The 21,040-nt window shown below is 62.5% G+C and overlaps 15 protein-coding genes across 15 annotated transcripts; 10 read left to right on the top strand and 5 right to left on the bottom strand.

Annotated features, from left to right (window-relative positions):
* Positions 1–175: 175 nt before the first annotated feature.
* RPS17 (Ribosomal protein S17, component of cytosolic 80S ribosome and 40S small subunit) lies at positions 176–1,846 on the top strand (the record flags this gene model as incomplete). Its single annotated transcript, XM_001417335.1, has 3 exons — positions 176–208; positions 463–594; positions 734–1,846. The coding sequence occupies 3 exons, from the start codon at positions 176–178 to the stop codon at positions 971–973; spliced, it is 405 nt and encodes a 134-aa protein (XP_001417372.1). The 3' UTR covers positions 974–1,846.
* Positions 1,847–4,405: 2,559 nt separating this feature from the next.
* On the top strand, positions 4,406–6,066 carry OSTLU_31426 (predicted protein). The gene has a single exon (XM_001417336.1). The coding sequence runs from the start codon at positions 4,442–4,444 to the stop codon at positions 6,011–6,013; it is 1,572 nt and encodes a 523-aa protein (XP_001417373.1). The 5' UTR covers positions 4,406–4,441; the 3' UTR covers positions 6,014–6,066.
* Positions 6,067–6,283: 217 nt separating this feature from the next.
* Positions 6,284–6,670, top strand: OSTLU_8799 (predicted protein; the record flags this gene model as incomplete). The annotated part of the gene is made up of 1 exon (XM_001417337.1): positions 6,284–6,670. A coding segment is annotated over one exon (387 nt), but the record flags the coding sequence as incomplete, so codon positions are not given.
* A 255-nt stretch (positions 6,671–6,925) lies between these two features.
* On the bottom strand, positions 6,926–7,321 carry OSTLU_8911 (predicted protein; the record flags this gene model as incomplete). Its single annotated transcript, XM_001417587.1, has 1 exon — positions 6,926–7,321. A coding segment is annotated over one exon (396 nt), but the record flags the coding sequence as incomplete, so codon positions are not given.
* Positions 7,322–7,709: 388 nt separating this feature from the next.
* OSTLU_6967 (predicted protein) lies at positions 7,710–8,207 on the top strand (the record flags this gene model as incomplete). Its single annotated transcript, XM_001417338.1, has 1 exon — positions 7,710–8,207. A coding segment is annotated over one exon (498 nt), but the record flags the coding sequence as incomplete, so codon positions are not given.
* Positions 8,208–8,548: 341 nt separating this feature from the next.
* On the top strand, positions 8,549–8,931 carry OSTLU_31430 (predicted protein; the record flags this gene model as incomplete). The annotated part of the gene is made up of 2 exons (XM_001417339.1): positions 8,549–8,551; positions 8,737–8,931. 2 exons carry the CDS (start codon positions 8,549–8,551, stop codon positions 8,929–8,931), a joined length of 198 nt encoding a protein of 65 aa, XP_001417376.1.
* A 241-nt stretch (positions 8,932–9,172) lies between these two features.
* On the top strand, positions 9,173–9,412 carry OSTLU_31431 (predicted protein; the record flags this gene model as incomplete). Its single annotated transcript, XM_001417340.1, has 1 exon — positions 9,173–9,412. The coding sequence occupies one exon, from the start codon at positions 9,173–9,175 to the stop codon at positions 9,410–9,412; it is 240 nt and encodes a 79-aa protein (XP_001417377.1).
* A 52-nt stretch (positions 9,413–9,464) lies between these two features.
* Positions 9,465–11,039, bottom strand: OSTLU_87137 (predicted protein; the record flags this gene model as incomplete). The annotated part of the gene is made up of 1 exon (XM_001417588.1): positions 9,465–11,039. One exon carries the CDS (start codon positions 11,037–11,039, stop codon positions 9,465–9,467), a length of 1,575 nt encoding a protein of 524 aa, XP_001417625.1.
* A 729-nt stretch (positions 11,040–11,768) lies between these two features.
* Positions 11,769–12,710, top strand: OSTLU_15223 (predicted protein; the record flags this gene model as incomplete). Its single annotated transcript, XM_001417341.1, has 1 exon — positions 11,769–12,710. One exon carries the CDS (start codon positions 11,769–11,771, stop codon positions 12,708–12,710), a length of 942 nt encoding a protein of 313 aa, XP_001417378.1.
* Positions 12,711–15,000: 2,290 nt separating this feature from the next.
* Positions 15,001–15,225, top strand: OSTLU_9668 (predicted protein; the record flags this gene model as incomplete). The annotated part of the gene is made up of 1 exon (XM_001417342.1): positions 15,001–15,225. A coding segment is annotated over one exon (225 nt), but the record flags the coding sequence as incomplete, so codon positions are not given.
* Positions 15,226–15,481: 256 nt separating this feature from the next.
* Positions 15,482–16,489, bottom strand: OSTLU_87139 (predicted protein; the record flags this gene model as incomplete). Its single annotated transcript, XM_001417589.1, has 1 exon — positions 15,482–16,489. The coding sequence occupies one exon, from the start codon at positions 16,487–16,489 to the stop codon at positions 15,482–15,484; it is 1,008 nt and encodes a 335-aa protein (XP_001417626.1).
* A 491-nt stretch (positions 16,490–16,980) lies between these two features.
* Positions 16,981–17,616, top strand: OSTLU_31437 (predicted protein; the record flags this gene model as incomplete). The annotated part of the gene is made up of 1 exon (XM_001417343.1): positions 16,981–17,616. The coding sequence occupies one exon, from the start codon at positions 16,981–16,983 to the stop codon at positions 17,614–17,616; it is 636 nt and encodes a 211-aa protein (XP_001417380.1).
* Positions 17,617–17,678: 62 nt separating this feature from the next.
* Positions 17,679–18,671, bottom strand: OSTLU_15226 (predicted protein; the record flags this gene model as incomplete). Its single annotated transcript, XM_001417590.1, has 1 exon — positions 17,679–18,671. The coding sequence occupies one exon, from the start codon at positions 18,669–18,671 to the stop codon at positions 17,679–17,681; it is 993 nt and encodes a 330-aa protein (XP_001417627.1).
* A 75-nt stretch (positions 18,672–18,746) lies between these two features.
* Positions 18,747–19,529, top strand: OSTLU_92674 (predicted protein; the record flags this gene model as incomplete). Its single annotated transcript, XM_001417344.1, has 1 exon — positions 18,747–19,529. The coding sequence occupies one exon, from the start codon at positions 18,747–18,749 to the stop codon at positions 19,527–19,529; it is 783 nt and encodes a 260-aa protein (XP_001417381.1).
* Positions 19,530–19,583: 54 nt separating this feature from the next.
* CTPA (D1 proceesing peptidase) lies at positions 19,584–21,002 on the bottom strand (the record flags this gene model as incomplete). Its single annotated transcript, XM_001417591.1, has 2 exons — positions 19,584–19,925; positions 20,004–21,002. The coding sequence occupies 2 exons, from the start codon at positions 21,000–21,002 to the stop codon at positions 19,584–19,586; spliced, it is 1,341 nt and encodes a 446-aa protein (XP_001417628.1).
* Between the last annotated feature and the right edge of the window lie 38 nt (positions 21,003–21,040).

Here is a 21,040-nt window from a genome sequence, read left to right on the forward strand (position 1 = left end):
CTGACGCCGCGCGGCGCGCGCGCGATCGCGGCGCGCGCGGTCGGTCGTAAAGGTCCGTAAAGGTCGTAAAGGTCGTAAAGGTCCGTGTGTGTACGATCGACGGACGCGAGACCGAGCCCCCGCGCGCGACGCGCGGCGCGATCCGTCTCTGCACGACGCGCGCGAACACGCCGACATGGGTCGCGTTCGCACGAAGACGGTGAAAAAGGTGCGCGTCGAATCGAACGCGTCGCGAGCGGCACCGGCGACGGCGCGCGCGGCGACGGCGACGGCGCGAACGCGCGACGCGATGGACGGGGCGACGATGGAAACCCTAAGGACGATCGCAGAGAGAACGAACGCGCGCGGGAGGGCGGCGTCGAGCGCGCGATCGGACGCGCGAACGGACGGGGAGGCGCGGGTGATTTTGAACGCGCGCGATGACTGACGACGACGACGATGCGGTGTTCGCGCGTGCGGTAGGCGTCTCGCCAAATCATCGAAAAGTATTACTCGAGGCTCACGCTCGACTTTGCGACGAACAAGCGCATCGCGGATGATATCGCGATCATTCCGTCCAAGCGTTTGCGTAACAAGATTGCGGGTTTCACGACGGTACGTTTTAAGGCGAGCGAAGCGCGGGAACGCGGTCGGTGCGCGAGAGGGCGCGACGGTGCGACCGAGGCTCGATCGGTGGGGTTTGAGACGCGCGAACGCGCGACTGACGTCGGGTTGATGAATCGTTCGGAAACAGCACTTGATGAAGCGTATCCAACGCGGACCGGTGCGCGGTATCTCGCTCAAGCTTCAAGAGGAGGAGCGTGAGCGCCGCATGGATTTCGTGCCGGAGAAGTCCGCGCTCGAGACGGACTCCATCGAAGTCGACCGGGACACGATGGATATGTTGAAGTCGATGAACATGGGTAACTTGCAAGGCGTTTCTGTGTCTAGCCGTGCGCACTACAACAAGGGTCCGCGACGTGATCGCGCGTAATTTCGCACACGTATGCCCGCGAGAACATTAGGTCATCGCGAGTAGAAATGTGAGACTAATAGACTTGGTTTAAATTGTCGCGCGTCGCCCTACCTGCGCATCGATTCCCTGAGAGATCCTCGCGCGCGCATGTTGAGTAGAATCGCTCGAGTGTCCATATCGCCGACCTCGAGGACGTTCGTCGTTTCTTTCAGCGCGCTCTCGCTCGACTTTTCTGGACTTGCCGCGGGCGTCTCGACGACGACGGAGTCGTCGCCTTCGTTGGGCGATTTTCCATCAAAGTCGAGCTTTACCACCGTTTCGCGTCTCGCCTTGAACGATCCTTTCCTGCCAGAGGACGAAGAAGACGATCTCGTCCGTTCAAGCGGAAGCGTGGGTAACCCAGTGTTGTTTGCCGGCATGTTGTCGACGCCTCGTTTCGCTCTCTGCTCGCGCGCGACTTGCGCGTCCAGTAACGTCTGCACTTCTTGAAATATGTCTTCGAATGAAGGTCTGAGCGAGGGATCGCTCTGCCACGCGCGCTGCATCAACGCGCGATATGATTCGGCGTCGAGAAAAGCGGCGCCGTGCGTCGCATCTACCTCTGGACGATCGCCGTCCGGAACGATGGAGACGATTTGATAAACGTGCAAATCCTTGAAAGGCGCTTGCAAGCTTTGAAGCTCCCACATGACGATGGCGAAGGAGTACACATCTGATGCTGTACCATACTGTCCGTCTGTCAGAACTTCAGGGGCCATCCAACGAGGCGAGTGAAGAGTACCTGAGCGCTCTGCGCCCTCGCCCGAGGCGACGATGTCGTTGTGCACTCGAGATAGGTTGAAATCGCCGACTTTGACACGGTAGTAGCGGTCTACCATAAGATTGGCACTCTTTAAGTCTCGATGCAAAACGGACGCATCGTGCAAGTAAAGCATCCCAGCCGCGGCACCGAGTGCCATCTGAAGGCGTATACGCCACGGCAACTCGGGCGCGCCCGGCTTGATGTGTCGCTGAAGTACCGCGTACAGCGAACCTCGAACGCAAAACTCCTGCACGATGGCTGGACGCGGTGTCATCACGACCCCGAGCAAAAGCACGATATTTGGATGTCTGAGCTTCGTCATGATGCTCACCTCTTTCTCTAACTCTTCCAAAGAATGAATGAGTCCGCTCGACGTAACATCGATGTCTTGAGCGCCGATGAATTTCACGGCGACGTCTATGTGATTCCAAGTAGCTTTGAACACGCGACCGAACGATCCTTCTCCGATTTTTTGTTCAAGTTTAATATGATCGTACGCAATTCGCGCTGTTTCTGATAACGTAGCCGACTCGGGCGTCCTATTCACCGGAATAAATTTACTGTCATTCATCACCTTGGACGGCGATCCCAAGCCCAGACGTGAATGCTCCTTTCGCGCCGTCTGTCGAAGCTTTCCGAGCATGGCTTCGAGCTGCGAGAGAGGCCAATACATTATGCTTCCGAAACGACCGACGGTGATGACACCGATAGAGCCACCGCCGTCTATCTTGGTTAAATGAACGAGCCCACTACCGTGCGCGACGAGCTTACTCGAGCGTAACTCGAAGGGTGAAGCGTTTTTCGAAGAAGCGAGCGTTTCGGCGTGGAGAGATGCTTCGTGCAACTCATGCGCTCCGGGGAGGGGCCAAACTGTCAGCTTTCCATTCGCGTGTCCGATGGCGATGATCGTTTCGACAGCCACGGCGCCGACGATGCTTTTACCAAAGTACTTGGAAAGCGACCACGCATCAACCGCCTTGAATCCCATTGTGATGTTCATCACGCGCTCGCCGGTTTCTACCGCGCACTTATCTCCGCCCCATATTTGCACCGCACCCGTGTCGTGCACGCTGACGATCAAATCTCGCACCGTGGGGTGCTGCATCAACGCAACCGCGGAGCCGAGATCTTCCAAACTCACCATGCGCACGCACTTTGCCTCAGCCACATCCCAAACCTCCAACACTAAATCATTCTCGCATGCGATGAATACCACCCCTTCTGAGCCGTCGCTCGCGTTGTGTAGCATACACGACACGCTTTTGGACTTTTTACGAATCGAGTCGGGATCTGGGAAACTCGGACGATGGGTGGCGGATGCGGCGACGACGTCGCGCGCGACTTTGAACTCTCCAGCAGCATCATTCGTACTCGCGACGACTCGCAATTCAACTACGGTACCATCCGTACAGCCAATCCACGCGCGCGTGCCGTCGATCGGTGCGATCGCCGTCACGGACTCGTTGCGCGCCACGACGACGATTTGCGAGTTCATCAATCGCCCCATATCGCAATCCCACGCCATGACCCCTCCGTTTTTCAAACCGGCCCATAACAACGGCGATCCGTTCGGTGCGTTCACCATCGTGACTATGGATGACTTCAAGAACGCAGAGCTCGTGCCCCCGCTAGGCCGAGCCATGCACGACGTGCCGCCCGTGGCGTCTACGCGCGGACTTTCGATTCGGCGCCGACCACGTATGAACATGTCGTACGCATCGAGCCTGGGAAACGCCCCGCCCGTGGACCACCAAAGCTCAGCCCCATCCGACCCCGCGGCGCACATCGTGAGCACACCCGAGCCAAAGATACTATCGATCGTCTGCGCGACGCCGCCTCGAAGCAGCCGGCGTCGCCCTTCGCTCGACACGCCCGCGACGCCCAATCTTCCCGACGCCCCGGCCATGTTCCACAGTTGTAGCTCCAGAGCCTCTAAATCTCGCGTCACTTCCTCGAATTTCCCATCGGTTTTCCCCCCTATCGCGTACCGCACCAGTTTTTGCGCCGTCGTGAACGACCCGTAAACCTCCGCCAGCGTCTTCCCGTGGTGCAACCGTCCCAGCACGCTCACGCATTGCCGCTTCACCTGCACCCGTCCACCATCATCATACATCGCGTACACGTTCTCCACCTCTCGCAGCGCCAACATCGTCGCCTCCGCTTGCCCCCACAGCGCCGAGCACTTCTCCCGGTGCGACACCGCGCCGTGCGCCGCGCGCTCGAGCGCGCGCGCCGCGCCGCGACACCGCTCAAACAGCCCTTCGTTCGCGCCACCGACATCATCGCGCATCCACGACGCGTCTTTCACCGTCGATCTGGACGTCGACGCGTCCTCGCGCGTCGTCACCGCGTCCTCGCGCGTCCCAACCGTCGTCATGCGCGCGCGTTCCGAAGCGCTTTCCGCGCGCTTCGAGCCGCTTCGAGCCGCGACGCGCGCGACGCGCGGCGCGACGCGCGAGCGCGCGCGTCTCGACGACGCGCGCGGGTCCGCGGCGCGCGCGCGGGTCCGCGGCCGCGCGCGCGGCGTCGAGACGCGCGCGGGTCTGCATCACGGGCGTTTTCAACGTTGAATACGAGCCTGATCGACCGGTCGTGAACCGTCGGTGCGAGGACTCGGATGCGCGCGCCAACATCCGACGATCGCCACACGTCGACGCGACGAACGCGGGACGAGCGCGCGCGCGATGTCTCCGAAGCCGCGCGTGACGAAGCGCGCGCGCGCGAAGGGCGCGAAACTACTCGCGGGATGCGCGCTGGCGTCGCTCGCGGTGCGCGGTGCGCGCGGGGACGCGACGCAAACGGGAACGACGCGGTTGGGTGTTGACGACGCGCGAGGGTTAGACGAGGCGCCGCGCGAGAGCGGGCGAGCGCGGCGCGCGCGCGCGGGGATCGCGTCGCTCGGGTACGGTCTGAGTGACGTGCAGCCGAACTTGAACGACGACACGCTGCCGCACGGAAAGCCGGGATGGCGTTGGAGGTTTGGCTCGAGGGAAGGGCTGAGCTTCGTGTGCCCGGACTCGAACGCCCACCCGAACGCCGACCCGAACGCCAATCTCGGCGAGGGTGACGAAGACTCGTACTTAGACGAGACCGATAATGCGTTGCCCGATCCTCCTCCGACGCGATACGTCGTTCGTTATGGGACGTACGGGCGTTTCGCCGATACGGGCGTGGACAAGTACAACGACGCGTGGTTTGAAAGCGTCGAACACCAAGCGGACATCAAGTGGACGTACGGCGTGTGCAGACCGGGTCAAACCATCAAATGCGAGTCTTCGACGTTCGGATACGTCAACCCATTTCCTAGCATCGCTGATGGCATGCCCGGGAAGAAGTGTCAGTACTTGAACGTGAGAGACATTCCCAGCCGCGACGTCAACGCGAGCATCTCCTTCGCTCCTGGCGAACAGCGCATGGACGTGGACTCGCTCGGCGCGGAGGTGGATTTGAATGTCATCAATACCAACAATCGCTGGGGTGTGAGATCGTTTTATGTTTTCAGCGCGGGTAAGGTGAAGGCGATGTTGAAAGAGATGTTCCCAGACACGGTGATGCACCAAGACTTTGTGTGGCACTGGTGCGCGAACGAGGGCTCCGACTACCCGTCCTCGGGCTGCGAGTGCAACACGATGATGCGCTACGGTTGGACGGGTAACCAGACTTTACAAGCACCGAACCCGGCGGAAGACCCTGACTTTTCTAAGTGGACTATCGTCGACGCGAGATTCGAAGACACCCCCGTCATTCCGTGCAACCATCACAAGCTCGGCGGCGTGCTTCCGTTTCCGCTCGCGAACGAGCGCATTTGCCAGTGCTTGGACAACACCACGCTGGCGTTGTTCAACGCCGGTTTGCAAGCCACCATAGGTGGTCCGGACGTCCCGGGGCAAACGTTGTTCAACATGACCAACCACACGCATTACTACAACAAGACGCACGTCGATTACGTCAGAGAGCAGCACCGAGCGGCGGCGGCGGCGGCGAACGCGTCGGACCATCCAGCGGACGATGACGCCGAAACACCCGTCGAATCCGACCTCGGACGTCGACCCACCCCCGTAGAAAGACATCGGGCGAAGATCGCAGAGCTCAGCGCGTCGCGCACCGATGTCGACTCTATTCTCACCGCGAGCGGGGCGACGCTCGTCGTCGCCTCTGTCGCCGTCTTCGCCGTCGTGGTCTTCGCTCGGTACAGGCGTTTGCGCGAGTACGAGCGCGTGCCGGAGACGGTGCCGGAGACGGACATAGATTTTTAACGCTCTCGCGAGTGGAGGGTAATAATTGCAATCAATCGTAACACTAATCACAATCGTCGACGCGCCGCGCACGCGGCGTCGCTTCAAACGCGCGTCTCGCGCGCGCGTCCTCAGATTCCAGCGCGCCGCGCTCGGCGACGACCGACGACCATGCCGAGCGTGGTGCAGAAGGGCATCGATAAGGTGCGCCTGATGGCTGGCCTCGAGCCGTCCGCGCCCGCGCCCGGCGAGCAGACCGCCGAACTCCTCGACGAGTACACGTCGTGCGCATCCTTGACGTACGAGCAGCGCATGTACGGCTTTGCGTTCTGCGCTCTGTTCGGTGTCATGTGCAGCGCGCTGTCGAGCGTGTTCTGGACGCGACCGACCAAGTTCGCGACGCTGTACAGCATGGGAAACCTGCTCTCGCTCGCGAGCACGGGGTTCCTGACCGGGTTCGCGAGGCAGCTGAAGAATATGTTTCACGGGACGCGCTTCGCGGCGACGTGCGTGTACCTGGGAGCGCTCATCATGACGCTGGTGTGCGCGGTGGAGCTGAAATCGTTCCCACTCACGATGGTGTTCTTAGTCGTGCAGTGGTGCGCGCTGATTTGGTACTGCATGAGCTACATACCGGGAGGCCGCGCGGCGCTCAAGGCAATCGCCAAGGCGTGCTGCGGCGCGGGTGGAGAATCGGGTGATTTCTTTTAGAATTTGTAAGTTTACACAAGACAGTGCTAGCTAGCGCGCGGCGCGTCCGTGGAACGAGCGACATCGATCGCGCGCGATTCTTCGTCGATCCTTCGTCGATCATCGACTCCGAATCGCGCGGTCTTTCTTCTCGCCGACGCTCGGTTCGCGCTACGCCAACGATCCCAACGTCCCGCGCTCGCCTAAATCCCCCGCCGCGGTCTGCCCTCCCGCGGCCTCTCCCGCCATCTTCGCTCGAGCCTCCGCGAACAATTTATTCTGCAGCGCCATCGCGTCCTCCGCGCTCATGTCGATCCGCTTCCTCTTCTTCTTCGCCTCGCGCTTTTCGTTTTCCTCCTCCTTCGCCTCGTCGCGCGCGATTTCGCACTCAGCCTCGTACGACTCGAACCCCAGCGCTCGCAGCGCTCGCAGCACGTGCTCCGCCGTTATCGTCGACTTTCCCTCTCGCGTCGACGCCTCGTTCGCCTCCGCGCTCACCGCGTTCACGAATTCATCCCCGCACTCGCACACCATCTCGCGACACTCGTTTGAGATTTTCTGATTCGCGTCGATCGCGCGCAGCGCGTCGTTGATCATCTTGTGCAGCGTCGCGCGCGGGAGCTGCAGCTCATCGTCGCTCACGCCGTCGCGGTCGAAGCCGTCCATCGCGCGTCCCGTCGCGCGCGCGAATGATGGCTGCGAATGCGCGCATCGACGGGACGCGAACGCGCGCGGCACGTCGCGACGCGGCGCGGCGCGCATGCCGCGGTGCGCGAGCGACGACCGACGATGGTCGTCCGCGGACGTCCCGGGCGAGGCGTCGACGCGCGCGCGACGCGAGCGACGCGAGCGACGCGTCTCGAACGCGACGACGACGGCGACGACGGCGTCGGACGCGGACGAACGCGACGGACGCGGACGACCGCCGCGCGCGACGACGACGACGGGGACGCGCGCGAACGAGACGAACGACGCGACGACGACGGCGCGCGACGACGCGGCGCCGAGCGTGCTGCAAAAATTGCAAAAGTGGGGGGATTACGAGTCGTGCGGGGACGTCGTGCGCGGGACGCGGTTGATTCCGATGAAGACGCCGCTGTCGCCGCGGTACGTGGAGGAGAATTGCGTGAACGCGCTGACGATGGAGTCGCTGATGCGAGGACAGCGCGCGCGAGGACGGGAGATCGGGCTGATCATCGATCTCACGAATCACGATTGTTTGTACGAGGACGACATACCGAGCGACGTGGCGCGAGTGCACGTGCGAAACGTGGCCAAGGCGGTGCCGAGCGCGAGCGACGTGCGAAAGGCGACGGAGGCGGCGAATAAGTTCTTGGCGACGGCGGGGAATGAGAATAAGTACATCGCCGTGCACTGCGCGTACGGATTCAATCGCACGGGGTTCGTGATTTGTTGTTATCTAGTGCAAATGTTCGGGGCGACGCCCGCGGAGGCGATGGAGCTCTTCGCCGAGGCGCGGCCTCCGGGATTGAAACACTTGCACTTCAGGCACGAGCTCGTCGAACGATACGCGCCGAGCGAGACGAGAGGCGATTCAGATTCCCCGATCGACGCCTTGTCGCGGTTGCGAATCCGTCGCTCGTTCGACAGCGAGCCGGATTTCCGCAACGCAATCGACGACGAGGACGAAAACGACACGCTCGACATCGAGATGAATCGCAAGCACTGGCGCGCGGCGCCGTGACCGGCGCGAGTCTCCGACGGCGTTCTTCGATATTTCTCCGCACTCGCATTTCTCGCACTCGCGTGCTCTGGTGTAATATGTACTTCAGTTTTCTAGCGCAGCCGAGCGCTCGCGCGGCCCGCTCGACGCGATTCGCACATCGCGACTCCCGCACCGACGCAATGGTGCGTCCACCGCCCGCTCGCCTCGAACGCGTCGAGATCGCGCGCGCATCGCGTCCGCGCGCGTCGCGCGCGCATCGCGCGCGCGCGCGCTCGTTCTCGCGCGCCGACGTTCCACGCGCGGGTTTACCCCAACCCGACATCGACGACTGACGCTCGCGCACGTCGCGATCGCGCGCGCTCGACAGCCCGTGGAGTCCGTTCCACCGTTCGCCATCATCGTCGGCGCCATCACCGCCATGGGCGGGCTGCAGTACCTCACCCACGGCGCGGCGTACGGGAAGCCGCGCGCGATCGGGCAGGACGCGTTCGATCGTCTCGTCGCGGCGCGAGACGAGCGCGTCAAGACGGCCGCCGCGAGCGGACGCGGGGCGCAAAAGTAGCGCGTTTGAACCGCGACCGGGCGCTCGAGCGCCGTTGTAATTGATCCCTAGAGTAGCGCGGACGCGGCGAATCGAGACGCGACCCGGCGCCGGGCGAAGCGACACAATGTCGCGCGCGTCGTCGGCGGCGCGCTCGATCGCGCGCGCGGGCGCGCGAACGCGCGCGGGCGCTCGCGCGCGCTCGATTCGCCGCGCGCGACGCGCGCGCGTCGCGGTGTTGACGAACGAAGAAGTCGAGTTTATGGTTGAAAACTTCAAGCCTTGGGTGACGGATGAGGAAAGCGCGCGTAAGTGCGACGCGTACATGCGCGAAAAGCACGCGTCGCCGAGAGCGTTTAATTTAGAGAAGGCGCGGGCGGTCCTGGATTCGCTGAAAGCGGACCACGCCAAGTTACCCGAGGCCGCGGGGCCGTTTTCGCTGCCGAAGACGTGGCCCGGGATGTCCCTGGTGCTGGAGCGGTGCGGCGATTCGTTGGAATAGCGAAGACCGCTAGTAGTGCTAGTATTAGTATTGCATGTCGCGATATATCGCGTCACGCGCTAGGAATGAATTCGCGCGCGGAAAGGTCGAGCTTGGGGACGGCGCCTCGCTTGGCGTACAGCGCTCGACCGTCGGCGGCCAGCGTCAGCGCGCGTTTGAATTCTTCGTCCGCGCCGTTGTAATCCAGCACGCTGACGATAGAGACGGCTTGGATACCCAGCGCTTTTCCTATGCGTCTTTTGGTGAGCGCAAAGATGACTGGAACATCTTTTTCTCGAGCGTCCGCGATTATTTGTCGGACACGGTCGTCGAGGCCGCCTTCGCTTTCAATCTTCTCGATGTTCGGCGCGATGACGACAACCTTGCTCGTCCGCGCGTCCACGCTTTTCGCGACTTCGCGTAATCCGAAGAGCAACCGCCGGCGCATCTTCGCCTTAATCTTATCGGTGTGGTACAGACGGTCCTGAAAGCGTTTGAGCGTCGAAAGGAGCGTCTTGGTCGCCTCGTTGAGCTCGTCGGTGATTATTTGCTCGGCGTATCGTATGTTTAACGCGCCTTCTTCGCCGACGTACGTCTTCGCCGCTTTATTCTGCGACGCCGCTTTCTCCGCCGCTTCAGGGTCGTCCCGAATCGCGAGCTTTTTCGCATGCAGTTTACCGCCGACGTGCGCGTTCCATGCTTGCTCGCCGAAGCACTTCACGTCGCACACGTCACACGTTCGAGTCTCCTGCTTCACCTTGGCCGACTTTGGCTCTGGTTCGCCTTTCAGAACGTCCAGCAAACTTCGCACGCCCCACACCCCGGCCGGTGCACGCGCTTCGATGATGTCGAGCTTCTGTTGTACGCTGTGCTCGTCGGCGTTCTCGCCCTCTGCTGCGGCGGATTCGTCCGACACATCTTCATCCGAATCATCGTCCGAGTCTGCATCCATGCACATGAAATTCACACCAACAGAGTGATTCGTCTCGTCGTACGTCAGAAGCACATACACCCAGTCGACGCGAACCTCGATCTCGACTTCCACTTCCTCTTCGACGATCTTCTTTGATTCTTCCTCTCGCCGCGTTGTGCGCTCTCGAAGAATTATCTTTTTCAGCGTCGATTGCTTCTTTTTCTTCCCTTCTCGTCGCGCTTTGCCGCGTTTGGGCACCATGCCCGTCGACGTCGCCATGTTTGTGCTTCTAATCATCTGCTGCTCTTTACCCTCTGCCCTCGCGTTCTTCGCCGGCTTGTCCGTCTTGAAGTACGTCGCGAGAGAGTTCACCATGCTATTCGAAGTCTTCGTCTTAGAAGACACCAAGTCGCCTAAGTTCAGCGACACACGATTGACTTGCGTATTGGCCGTCGGTATAATTCCAGCAGCGATCTGCGCCGCCTCTAGAACCTTCGCCTCGGGATTATTCAAACCGTAATGCGAAGCGCCGATGTGCTGCTCCAACGCGTCGTACGCCTTGAACGCGCGTCCACACACCTGACACCGAACTTTGCCGAACTTATCCATCACCGACCGCCTCGACTCGCGATGAAGTAACTCTGCGGTGATGATGGGAAGTTTCGGCGCTAAGGCTTTCGTCGTCGAGACTTGTCGCTTCCCCGTGGGCGCCGCGCGCCGCGATTCAGACGCCATGATATCCCGTAAACTCGTCCCACCCTCGCGCGTCAATGCCCCGGCGCGCGCTATCGGCGCCGGTTCCGATGTCATCATCTTGACCGGCTTCACGTTCCACGCCGGCACGCTCGGCGCCGGCGCGGGCGGCAACAACGCAGGCTTCGCCTTCGTCTCGTCCGCCGTCGCGTCGACGCTCTTCGTCTTCGTCTTCGTCTTCGCCTTCGTCTTCGCCGCGTCTGTCCCGTCTCGCCCATCCCCTTTCCCGCGCTGCTTCATTCTAACGACATCATCGACGTCGCATCGCATGCGCCCCTCGTCCATTCTCTCGCGCCGCCACGCCGCGCACTTCGCGACGTCGTCCTCGCTCGCGCCTCGAGCAAACTTGCTGCACCGCGTCCCCTTCCCCTCGACGACGTGCGCCGTCGCCGCGAACGCCGCGAACACGCGCTGATTCGCCTCGACGTAGTCGTAGATGAGAGCCGCGCTCGCGTCGTCGTACGTCCGACCGTCGCGCGCGTCGTCGTCGTCGTCGTCGTCGTCGTCGTCGCGTCGCACGTTGAGCCCGACGAGGACGTTCATCGGCATCGCGCGCGCTTTGCGCGAGCATACGGCCTCGATCGCCGCCGCGGTGACGTCCACGGACGCGCGCGAGTGTCCATCGACGCACAGCGCGCTCGCGATGTCGCGCGCGCGCGTCATCGCGCGCGCGCGTCGACGTGTGCCGTCACTCGTCGTCGCGTCATCGCGATGATGGACGCGTTCGGCGCGCTCGTCCGCGCGTCCTGGGCGCCGATCGCGCGCGGTGCGCTCGACGGCGTCGAGCTCAACGACGTCGACGTCCTGGTCGTCGCCGAGTGCGCGGCGTTCGCGGCGTGGTGCCTGCTCGGGTCTTGGGTTTGGAAGACGTACAGCTTCGTCGACCAACTTTGGAGCGTGACGCCGGTCGTGTACGTCGCGACGTACGCGTATCACGGCGTCGGCACGGCGGCGCGGGCGCGGTTGACGCTCATGCTGGGATTGGCGCTGCTGTGGGGGGCGAGGCTGACGTATAACTTTGCCAGGAAGGGTGGTTACGCCGGAGAGGAGGATTACCGCTGGGGCGAGTTGCGAAAGAATAAACTGTTGCGTAATCCGATCGTCTGGCAGCTGTTCAACGTGTCGTTCATCGCGGTGTATCAAAACGTGTTGTTGCTATTGATCGCCCTGCCCGCGGCGGTGGCGTATCGATCGAAAGAGGCGCTGGCGTGGCGCGGCGCCGACGGCGTCGCGCTGTGCGCGTGGACGGCGGCGTTTCTCGTCGAAGTCGCCGCGGATGAGCAGCAGTGGCGGTTTCAACGCTCCAAGCGCGGGTTGGCGCGCAAGGTGAAGGGGTGGAAAGAGGATTACGAGCGAGGGTTCTTGACGCACGCGCTGTTCGCGTGGTCGCGACACCCGAATTTTTGGGCCGAGCAGACGATGTGGGTGAGCTTTAGCGGCTTCGCCGCGGCGAGCTTAAAGTCCAAGGCGTTCTTCACGCCCGCGCTCATCGGACCGATTCTGTTGATACTGCTGTTCCAAGGCTCGACGTCGTTCACCGAAGCCATCACGGGGAAAAAGTACCCGGATTACAAGGCGTACCAAGACGCGACGAGTCGGTTGCTCCCGCTGCCTCGTCGCCGCGCTTTGCCGCCGCCGACGAAGAAGGATTAAAGTCCGCGACGCGGTGCGTTCGCTCGTTTTACCCGCTAAAATCAATATTCTCAACTCCTACCGCCATGTTTCCTAGTGCGTTTCCGCGAGCTCTTCCTCCCGCTGTCTCGACAGGTGCAACAGCGCGTCCACCCTTCGCTCGCGCGCCGCGCGCCTCGCGTCCACCTCCGCGCTCACCTCCTCGTACCGCATCCCTCGCCCCGGCTCCCCTCCCTCTTCGATGACATCGTATTGATCGTAATTCGCGTACCCTCTCGCGATCGCCTCCCCTCGCGCGTCTCCCTCGCCCCGCGTTCGCGCCTTCGCGACGTCCTCCGTCTCCCCCATCACCGCCCGTCGCTTCGCCTCGCGCAACCGTCGCCGCCCCGGATCGTTCCCACGCCTCCCGCGCACCACGCGCGCCATCTGTCGCCCGAGCGCGCACGCGACGCCCACCCCCAGCGCGAGATACGTCAGCGCGAACATCGCCCGCATCAAATTCGCGTCCCGTTCGACGCGCATCGCCGGCGGCGGCGGCGGCGGCATCGACGCCATGTCGGCGTCGAGGACCGGCGCGACGACGTCGAGGATCGTCGCGCGGCGCGCCTCGGTCGCCGCGCGTCGACGAGTCGCGACCGTCGGCGCGCGCCGTCGACGCGTTCGGCCGCGGCGTTGGTCCGTGTTAAAGTGTCCCCGTCGTGAGACTATGGTCCGTGTTAAAGTGTCCCCGTCGTGAGACGACCTCGCGACGGTCGCGGTCGCGGACGCGATTCGTCGTCGCCGCGACGCGACGCGCGCCGACGCGACGCCGCGCGACGCGAGCGACGCGCGCGATCGCGCGGTCGACGCGTCGGACGCGGACGCGCGAACGACGCGCGACGCGGAAGCGGGACGAACGACGGCGGAGGATTCGATGGCGCCAGGTGGCGACGAAGCGCCGACGTCGCGCGCGCGCGACGCGCGGCGCGCGCGAGGAGCGACGCGAGGGCGAGGAGGAGGCGCGCGGCGCGCGTTCGTCGCGATGGCGGTCGCGGTGGCGGTCGCGGCGGCGCGCGTGGGGGCGTCGTACGACGACGACGACGACGACGACGACAGACGAGGCGCGACGACGCTCGCCGTCGGGGGGGACGCCGAGTACGGCGAGGTCCTGCTGCGACGCGATAAGTGGTATCGGTTCGACGTGAGCGGGACGTCGTCGGACGTCGTCGTGGAGTTGGAACGGGAGAGCGGGATACCGCTCGTGTACTTGAAGAAGGACTCGTCGTCGACGGGGGGGTGGCAAAGAATCGTGGGAGCGTACGCGGCGATCGGGAAGTCGAACGAGTGGTGGGATTTTCCGTTGAAAAGATACACGGTGGGGAATTACGGCGCGTATGGATACGTGGATGACTACAGAACGATTAAACTCGTCGGCGCGTCGGCGGGGAGGTATTATTTGCGAGTGAAAAACTTGCAGGAGACGTCGATGACGACGGGACGGGTGACGTATTCCGACGTCGCGAGGTACAAGCTCAGGGTGCGTTCGACGAGCGATGGCGTGACTCAGGCGCCGTTGTGCGCGTGGGACTGCTCGAGCCACGGGACGTGCGTGAATAGCGGCTCGGCGACCGGCGATAACACCAAATGTGAGTGCGACGCGTCGCCGACGATAACGGGCGACGGCTTCACGTTCGCGAGCGGAAGCGCGTGCAGAGATCGTTACGGGACGTACGAGAACTTGAGATCCAAGTCCTCGTTGACGGTGTCTCCGGGACAGTTTTTGTACTTGTCGTACGACGCGTGGAATTTAGTCAGTCGATCGCAAGATTACGGCTTAGAAATAGACGTGTACTGGGAGCGCGGCGGCGATCCGTTGCTCCTGGTCAAGGCTGGTTCGCCACCGACGCTCATCGATTACGACGCGCAGTACGGTTCGTTGCGCCTGGGTTACAATTCTGTCTACCTACCGCGGCTCGCATCGAGTCAAATGTACTACTTTGCCGTCTTCAATCGCAAGTTTGACGCCAACAGTGACTGCGTTTTCAGAATATCGCTGACGTCGGCTTCGCGGAACAGGGCGACGAACTCGCCGAACATGGTGTCCATGGCGCTCGTGTTATTCGTGAGCATGAGCTTTTGCTTCGTCGTCGCCCTCATCAAGCGATACTTTCAGCGACGCTACTTGACCCAGTTTCGCGAGCAACGAGTGCAGCAGCTGTCGATGGAAGAATTGCGAACGCAACGCCGCAACGACCGCGACACCAACCCCGGGACACCCGAAGACATCATCTCGCAAATCGCACTGGTGGATTATCATCCCAACTTGAAGGACGGCATCCTCGCCGACGGACAAGAGCCGACGTGCACGATTTGCTTGGATGATTACGTCGAGGGAGACAAGCTGCGACGCTTCCCGCAGTGCAAACACATGTTCCATCAAGAGTGCGCGGACTTGTGGTTACACACGAGCCACACGTGCCCGAACTGCCGGGCGTCGCTCCTACCGGAAGAGAACGCGCCCGCGGCGGAGAGCGCGCCCGCGGCGGAGAGCGCGCCGATGCCTCCCGGCGTTCCGGGTGGTGTATACGAGCTTGCACCTCTGCCTTACGCGCTTCGCGGGCAAGCGGCGCCAGTCGTAGTCGTTCACATGCCTCCGCCGCCGACGCCCGTCCGCGGCGCGGGTGGCATAGCGCCCGCAAATTCGCGTCCGTTCGACTCGAGTGAACTCCCGACCATTTAAGCCCGAGTCGAGCGAACTTTTTACTGTGTCATCATTATTGCATATTGTTATCATTACACGTAGCGCATCTTCACTATATTGTCGTATCTTCACTTTTGCGTCGCTGGCCAGTGAGCATCGCACGCGCGCGCCGACCAAGCTCAACCAAGCTCAATCTGCGACTGACGGCGCCGGTGCCGCGAGCCGGCGAGCCGGCGAGAACCCATGGGTGTCTCGACACCTCGCGTAACGTGATTCGCTTCTTCGGGTCGGGGTGTAGCATACGAAGAATCAGATCTTTGACCTCGTTCGATATCGATCGAGACATCGGCGCGATGTTTCCCTTCACGATGTTTTCGAGCGTCAACTTCACGGAGTTTGGGCGGTCTGGATTTTGAAATGGATATGTGCCAGTCAACATGATGTAACAAAAGACCCCGCACGACCAAACATCGCAAGCCTTCGCGTCGTACTTTGTTCGTCTCACGTTCCCGTCGCCGTCGTGCTTGTCCAGCATCTCGGGCGCCATGTAATCCGGCGTGCCGACCGCGCGCGTCGCGACGCTATCCAGGCCCTTGGCCAATCCGAAATCGATGAGTTTCAAATCTCCGTGCGGCTCGCACACGATCGCGTTCTCGGGTTTGACGTCTCGATGACACAATCCGTGATCGTGTATCATCCGGATCGCCTCCACGAGCTGCGAGAACAACCGTCTCGCCGTGACTTCGTCCAATCGTCCGCCCCGCGCGTTTATGAAATCCAAAACGTCGACCCCCCGCGCGAGTTCAAACACCAACACCAACAAATCTTCCCCATCGTTCACAACATTCATCAATCGCACGACTCGACTCGTCGACGCCATCAATTTCGTCGCGTACTTGATCTCCCTCTTCACCGCCGCCAGCGGCACCTTCACCCTCGCCCCGTCGCCGACGTCCAAGCACTTCAGCGCGACTTTTTCCCCCGTCTCCCGATCCACGCCCTCGTACACCAACGCCGTGCCACCGCGATTGATCAGCTTCGTCACCTCGTACCGCGCGTTTTTCCCCACCGTCGTCCCGCGCGCGAGTTCGTTCGCCGCCGCGCGCGTCGACCGCATCATCGCGACGTCGATTGGTCTTCTCGGCGATGGCGCCGGGTCGCGATCCGCGTTCGTTCGACGACGGCGCGTTCGCGACGACGCGATGCGGTTCGCGACGGACGACGACGCGACGCTCGTTTCGGACGCGCGTCGCGACGAAGGCGCTCGATCGACGCGTCGACGAAAGCGACGCGTCGACGAATCGAATCGTTCGCTCGAACGCGTCGACGTGTGGCGATCGAACCGACGCGCGTCGACCGGCGATCGCGACGCGCGGCGACGCGATGCGGGACGCGGTGTACTACCCGGACGACGACGACGACGCGCGCGAGGACGCGCGCGAGGACGGCGCGACGACGACGACGCGCGCGGGCGCGACGACGACGACGACGACGACGACGATCGCGACGGGCGATGCGAGCGAAGGCGATGGGAAAGCGCGCGCGACGATCGCGACGGGCGCGCGCGAGGGAGGGGGGAGTTACACCACGCCGGGAGTGGTTCCGCCGGTGATGCCGACGCGGTTGGTGAGCGCGAGGACGTACGAGAGCGAACCGGCGAGAGGGACGCCGGTGAGCGCGATTGAGACGCGACCGCGACCGCAGACGATCGCGCGCGCGCAGGGCGGCGTGTTCGCGTTCGTGTCGCCGATGTTCGCGGACATGGATGATCCTCAAGTGCGCGCGGTGATGGAACGGGAGTTCGCGCGCGAGTTGGGGTTGCCCGAGGGCGAACTGCCGGTGGATTTGGAGCACTTCATGCTGGCGCGACAGTTGAGTCGCGTGGTGCGTTTGTTCGCGTTGATCGATATGGTGTTGTGCGTGTTGTACGCGCTGAGCGGGGTGAGCGTGATCGCGGTGTTACTCATAGGCCCGCTCGCTGGGTTCGTGGGGGCGCGCATGTACAGTCCAGGGCTCACCGCTTGTTACGTGGCGTTTTGCGTGGCGTCCATCGTTTGGCGAATTTTGAATTTCGTCTTTATGAAAAATGTCACCGCGCGCGTGCTGTCGGTGATCACCATCATCTTAGCGACGTACATCACGCGATTGGTGATTCGGTTTTATCACGTCGTGCGCGTGATACCGCTCGAGGGACAAATTTTGCTTCGGCAACTCGACTTCGCGAACTCGGCGGCGCCCGTGGTCTAAATGTAATTTTCAACGTACAATAGTCGATAGTTACAGCTGCTGCTACCTAAACGCCGACCGACCTAACCGCGCGGTTTTTGGTGTCGTCGCCGTCCGAGCGATTTCCAGAACGCCTTGACCTCTTTCCGCGCGTTCGGACGTCCTCGGCCTCCGCAAAACGACTCGGCGTCTTTGCCTGGCGGAACAAAGCACGCGCACGAGCCGTGTTTTTTCACCTTCTTCACGCGCTTCAACACGAACCAGCGACGGACGCGTCGTTTCGACGACGAGCCTTCGCTCGTTATGAGCTTTCGATATCCCTCTCTGTCCTCGACCCAACCGTGCGCGCAAAACGTATCCATCCACCACCGCCTCGTTTGATACGTTTCGTCTTCGTCTCCCACCGGGCTCCCACCGTCGAGCGTCTTCGCCAGCGCGAACACCATCATCGCCCCTTTCTTCGCCACGCGCGTGGCTTCGTTTATCACCGGATCGACGTTTTCTTTCGTCGCCTTCATCTCCATCTTCCCGAACGTCTCGAACGCGACGACGTAATCGAAAAACGCTCGTCGATACGGCAAGCGCCGCAACGACGCCGCCGTCGCCACGCCTTTCGCCGCCAAATCTCCCCCCCGATCGCGCGTGCGCGCGATTCTCGGATCGACGCCCACTATCTTAAACCCTCGTTCTCGCATCTCTCGCAAAAACGTGCCCGTGCCGCACGCCAGCTCCAATCCGCGCGCGTCTCGCCGCCGTCCCGCCGCCGCGCGCACGAACGCCCCCATCCCTTCGCACGCCCCGCACGTCGCCCGCATCTCCGCCTCGCCGATCGTCACCGCGCGCGTCTCGTCATCATCATCCTCCGCTCGCCCTCGCGCGAACCACGACGCGAGCGCGGACGGCGGCGCCGGCGGCGCGCGCACGCGCGCGCCGTCCGGTCGAACGAACGTCGTCGCGTTCGCATCTTTCGACGCCGCGCGGTGCGCCCACGTCAGCGTCGCGCACGCGACGGCGACGAGGACGAAGAGCGTCGGTCGGCATCGCCTCGGGCGCGCGACGACGCGCGAGAGCGCCATCGCGGCGCGGCGCGGCGCGGCGCGAAGTGCCGTTCGGGCGCGGCGCCATTCGTCCGCGCGCGACGACGCGCCGTCATGGCGGTCGCGGCGCGACCGTCGCGATGGGACTTTCGCGCGCGAGTCTTCTTCGCGCTGTGCGCCGTGACGTGCGCGAGCGGGTGCGCGTGCGCGTGCGCGGCGCTCGCGCCGGGCGTCGTCAGACGACGCGCGGACGCGCTCTTCAGACTGTCGATTTACGCGTCGACGAGCGCGTTCGCGTACAGGATCGCGTACGGCGCGGCGACGAGCGTGAAGGCGAGAGATTTTAAGGCGCTCGGCGCGCATCTGTCGCGAAGCGCGCGCTCGAACGGGGGGCAATACATGATTTACGGGTCGATGGCGTTGGCGAGCGCGCGACGCGGCGGCGCCAACGCGCCGCAGTTGGCGCCTTTGATCGTGCTGAGCGCGTATCAGGTGCTGGCGATCGGGCATAAAGTGTGGGAGGACGCGGATAGTAAAACGATGTGGTGCAAGCTCGGGTTCGGACGCGTGTTCGACGCGGCGCAGCGAAATATGGAGCTGGCGCTCGCGATTTGCGCGACGATGGAGGTGTCGCTGATGACGACGATTCTTCTGGATTTAGCGAGTCCTCAGCGACGTAGTTTTAGCCGAGTGATCGCGTACGCGTTTTGGCTTCGATCGAGGTATCACTGTCACGATAACACGGTGTTTCGCATCAAGTTTACCGCGCACGATACGGCGCACTACCACAGAGAGGTTTGGAAAATGTTGGACGAGAAGGTGGCGTCCAAGGTGCCGGCGCTTCGAAAAGCCCTGTCGCCGTTCGCGACGTGGTTCGCCACGCCGTCGGCGTCGTAATGTTGTAACGAGCGTGTTGAATATTAATCATCATCTAAAAGTTCGTCCGATCTATCAATATTTTGGTGGCACTTTGCACGCGTCGATTTCTCTCGCCGCGGCGTCAAAGCCCGGGAACATCATAAAGTTTGGCGAAATCCCTGTCTGATCGATGTCGACGAGACCTGGGGTGACGTACTTACCCACGGTGAGTACCATCCCACTCAAATCACTGAGTTCGTACACGCTCTGAATCAAACCCTTGCCGTACGTCTTACTCCCGACCACAGTCGCTCGACAGTTGTCCTTCAAAGCGCCGGTTAAAATTTCGCTCGCAGAAGCGCTTCTGCCGTTGACAAGAACAACCAGCGGAACGTCAGCGGCGACGACAGGGTCATTTTTCGACGTCGTGATCGCCTTCAGCTTAGTCGGTAGTTGAGAATCAGATCCGTTTCTCGCGGTTTTTGTCGCCGAGACGTCGGTATCGCGTTTGACGCCTCCGGCGACGACTCGACCTTCGGTGTACGCGATGGTCGAATCCGCAGGTAAAAATAATCGAGCAATCTCCACACCAGCTTGCACTAATCCCCCAGGATTGTCGCGTAAGTCTAGAATATACGCGTCTGCTCCTTGCGTCCTTAAATCCGTGATCGCTCTCGCGATATCGCGCTCGGCGAGCGAGTTGAACTCGCGAAGCCGAATGTAACCGACGTGTCCGCCCTCCAGACGCATGCTCACTGGACTTTTCGGCGCTTCGAATTGACTGTCTCGCGTCAGAGAAACGACGCGCGGGACGTCTTCGCCTGTGCGCGAGATTGTTAGATCCACGCTCTTCCCGTCAGCCTCTTGAATGAGCGAAGACACCTGAAACGCGCTCAAGCCGCGCACGAGTTCGCCGTTGACGGCGACGATTTCATCATCCTGCGCCACTCCAGCCTTCATCGCGCTCGAGTCGAGCACCATTCCCAGCACGCGCACGCGTTCAGGGTCGTCCGCATCTTCCGCGATGTTCAAACCGACGCCGGTGATGTCGTATTTCAACATCGAAGTGAACCGATCCGGCTCGATGAAGCGCGTAAACTTATCCCCGAGCGTCCCCAGCATCGACTTAATCATCTCGTACGCCTCCTCGCGACTTTGAGGCGGATTCGCCTCGTGTTCGGCCTTGATCGCCTCCCACGCCGCGCGATCGAATCCGTCCGACTCAGATTTTCTCGCCGGTAAAAAGTTGTCGAAAACCAACCCCCACGCTTCGTCCAAGATGGTCGCGTCCGTCGCGCCCTCCGATTCCGCCTCCGCCTCCGCCGCTTCGGCCGCGATCTCGCTCACCAGTTCCACCGCCGACGACACAGATTTCGTCCGCGCGTCCCCTCGACCGCGCGCGACGTCATCCGCGAACGCCGCGGGCGTCCCGAACGTCGTCGCCGCCGCCACCGCCGCCGCCGCCGCCGCCGCCGCCGCCGCCGCCGCGCGCGCGCGCGCCGTCGGCCCCATCACCGCTCGCGCGATCGCCTCCGCCCACGATGACGTCG

This window comes from Ostreococcus lucimarinus, chromosome 4, assembly GCF_000092065.1.
Source record: "Ostreococcus lucimarinus CCE9901 chromosome 4, complete sequence".
NCBI classification, from domain to species: Eukaryota; Viridiplantae; Chlorophyta; class Mamiellophyceae; order Mamiellales; family Bathycoccaceae; genus Ostreococcus; species Ostreococcus sp. 'lucimarinus'.

What these genes read in the sequence shown, in the direction of transcription:
- OSTLU_31426 (XM_001417336.1), top strand. Translation starts at nt 4,442, where the DNA reads ATGTCTCCGAAGCCGCGCGTGACGAAGCGCGCGCGCGCGAAGGGCGCG.